The sequence below is a fragment of the Cebus imitator genome, unplaced genomic scaffold (genome assembly GCF_001604975.1).
Source record: "Cebus imitator isolate Cc_AM_T3 unplaced genomic scaffold, Cebus_imitator-1.0 Scaffold541, whole genome shotgun sequence".
Classification (NCBI taxonomy): Eukaryota; Metazoa; Chordata; class Mammalia; order Primates; family Cebidae; genus Cebus; species Cebus imitator.
This window is the reverse complement of record NW_016107856.1, coordinates 852,923-855,653: the sequence shown is the minus strand read 5'-3', so window position 1 is coordinate 855,653 and position 2,731 is coordinate 852,923. Positions and strand designations below refer to the sequence as shown.

General features: G+C 36.2%; 1 protein-coding gene across 1 annotated transcript in view; it reads right to left on the bottom strand.

Moving 5' to 3' along the window:
- Window positions 1-921: 921 nt before the first annotated feature.
- The window catches only part of DUSP12 (dual specificity phosphatase 12), a 10,187-nt gene continuing 8,377 nt past the window's right edge, over window positions 922-2,731 (bottom strand). The window contains exon 6 of the mRNA XM_017515150.2: window positions 922-1,327. Within this exon, the coding sequence (XP_017370639.1) occupies window positions 1,166-1,327 (162 nt within the window). The 3' untranslated portion in view covers window positions 922-1,165. The remainder of the gene's footprint in view (window positions 1,328-2,731) is intronic.

Below are 2,731 nucleotides of genomic sequence, written 5' to 3'. Positions count from 1 at the left end.
TTTCCATTATTCACATATTGGGCTAAAAAATGACTTGATATATTGTAACTCTACATTTGTTTTATCATTAGAAACACATCTAACATTAACACATTTCTTTATATAGATCACTTCAAAAGGGATCTCACTTTTCTAAAAATATAGATAATTGGGATTACTGAACAATAATAGCAAAATTGCATTTTAATCAGCGTTTTACTAATGGCCTTTCCTTTACATTTCCAATAAAAAAAATCCAGACATGTATGGGTTTACTAACGTCCCTTAAAACAAAGAGGCCAGGTGCAGTGGCTCTCCCCACCTGTAATCCCAGCACTTTGGGAGACCAAGACAGGCAGACTGCCTGAGCTCAGTTCAAAACCAGTCTGGGGAACATGACAAAACCCTGCCTCTACTAAAAATACAAAAAAGTTAGCTGGGCATGGTGGCAGGCGTCTGTAATCCCAACTACTTGGGAGGCTGAGGCAGGAGATTCACCTGAACCTGGGAGGTGGAGGTTGCAGTGAGCTGAGATCCCGCCACTGCACTCTAGCCTGGGCAACACAGCAGGAGTCTGTCTCAAAAAAAAAAAAAAAAAAAAAAAAAAAAAAAAAAAAAAAAAAAAAAAAAAAAAAAAAAAAAAAAAAAAAAAAAAAAAAAAAAAAAAAAAAAAAAAAGAAAGAAAATAAAGAAAGGAAAGGAAAAGGAAGGGGAAGGGAAGGGAAGGCAAGGAAAAGATAAGGGAAAGGAAAGGAAGAAAGGAAGAGAAATAACTCCAAAATATGTCTAAACGAATCTGCTTTGCATTTCTGAAAATAAAAGAATATCCATTTAAATTTAATAGTTTCAAATTTTTGTACATAATTTTGTCTATACACACCTTAAGATCACATAACATTCCAAAAATCAGAACTTTAAAAAATACATGAAATGCAGACAGCATCTGGTTATAAAAGATTTTAATATCAAATAAAATGTATATGACTAAAAGGTTTTGATTGCCACGTAAACTATTCTACTTATATAATAAGCTAACAAAGTATAGTTTCCAGGTTACATCAAATGATTTTATCTTCTCACATTTCAAATGAAATGTTGATAGCCTAAACAATCTGCCATGAATGGTAAGAAGTAAGGGCAGCACATATCATCTGCAAGTTTCTTCCGAAGCGATAAAATACCATGTTCATATTTTTCTTGTCTGTGATCCCAAAACAGGCAATATTTTCATTTCATCCACTCTATTCTTATGTATTTGAAAAGCAGGTGTTATCCACCTACCACACGAGCACTGTTCACCATACCAGTTGAAGGAACCCAACTTGGCACCGCATTTTGGGCAAAGAAGCTGAAATAAAGCAAATATGTTACTTCATTCATTCACTTTATGTAAAACAAGTCATTATCTCTGGGAATCAATATAGGCTATTAAAACAAGTAAGGCACAGTCCCTACCTTGAGTTTATAATCTAATCACTAAGATAAAATGCATTGGAAACTTACTGTAATAGATACTAGACTACAATTATTGCATAGGAAGAATGTTGTATTCAGGAAGTTTAGGGGAGGAACAGATGTAGCTTGAAGGAAGAAAAGTCCAAGCTTGCGATTTAAGGAGGGTTTCATGGATGTGGCATACATATATAACTTTTAAATCAGTTTATAATTTAGGATTTCAAATGAAATCATCACGGCTAAAGTACAGAAAAGCATGTTAGGATTTTCATGCTATATTACTAACAGCATGTAAGTCAGATTCTTGGCTATTTAAAGATAAACTGATACTCCAGGAAAATAGCTAAATCAAAAAAAACCTAGTCAATTTCATTTTCTTCTAGTGTAGTTAGTTACAGCATTATTTTTTACGTTTAGCTCTTTGATTTGTGCATAAGGCCGGGGTTTTTATTTTTAATCTTGAGCTATAGAAAATCTAGACATGAAACTCAGAAGTGGGTTAGGTGTGGTGGCTCACACCTGTAATCCCAGCACTTTGCGAGGCTGAGGTGGGCAGATCACCTGATGTCAAGAATTCGAGACCAGCCTGGCCAACATGGTGAAACTCTGTCTCTATTCAAAATACAAAAATTAGCCAGGCATGGTGGCAGGCATCTGTAATCCTTGGGAGGCTGAGGCAGGAGAACCACTTGAACTCAGGAGGCAGAGGTTGCAGTGAGCTCAGATCGTGCCACTGCACTCCAGCCTAGGTGACAGGTTCCATCTCAAAAAAACAAAAAAAATTCAGAAGGAACAAATAAAAAAACCAACAAATTTAATTATGTAAACATAAAAATTTAATTATGTAAAATTATGTAAATTATGTAAAAAATGAAAGTCATTTTTTAATATGACAAAACATACAAAAAATGTGAGAAAAGCAATGGACTGAAGAAAATAGTTACAATATATCAGATAAACTATTAACATCTAGAATATATAAAGTTCCAACAAATTGATAAGAAGGCCGGGCACAGTGGCGCACACTTGTAATCCCAGCACTTTGGGAGGCTGAGGTGGGCAGATCACATGGTCAAGAGATTGAGACCATCCTGGCCAACATGGTGAAACCTCATCTCTACTAAAAATACAAAACTTAGCTGGGTGTGGTGGCGCGCACCTGTAGTCCCAGCTGCTCGAGAGGCTGAGGCAGGAAAATCGCTTGAACCCAGGAAGCGGAGGTTGCAGTGAGTGGAGATTCCAAGATTGTGCCACTGCACTCAAGCCTGGAGACAGAGTGAGACTCCATCTCAAAAAA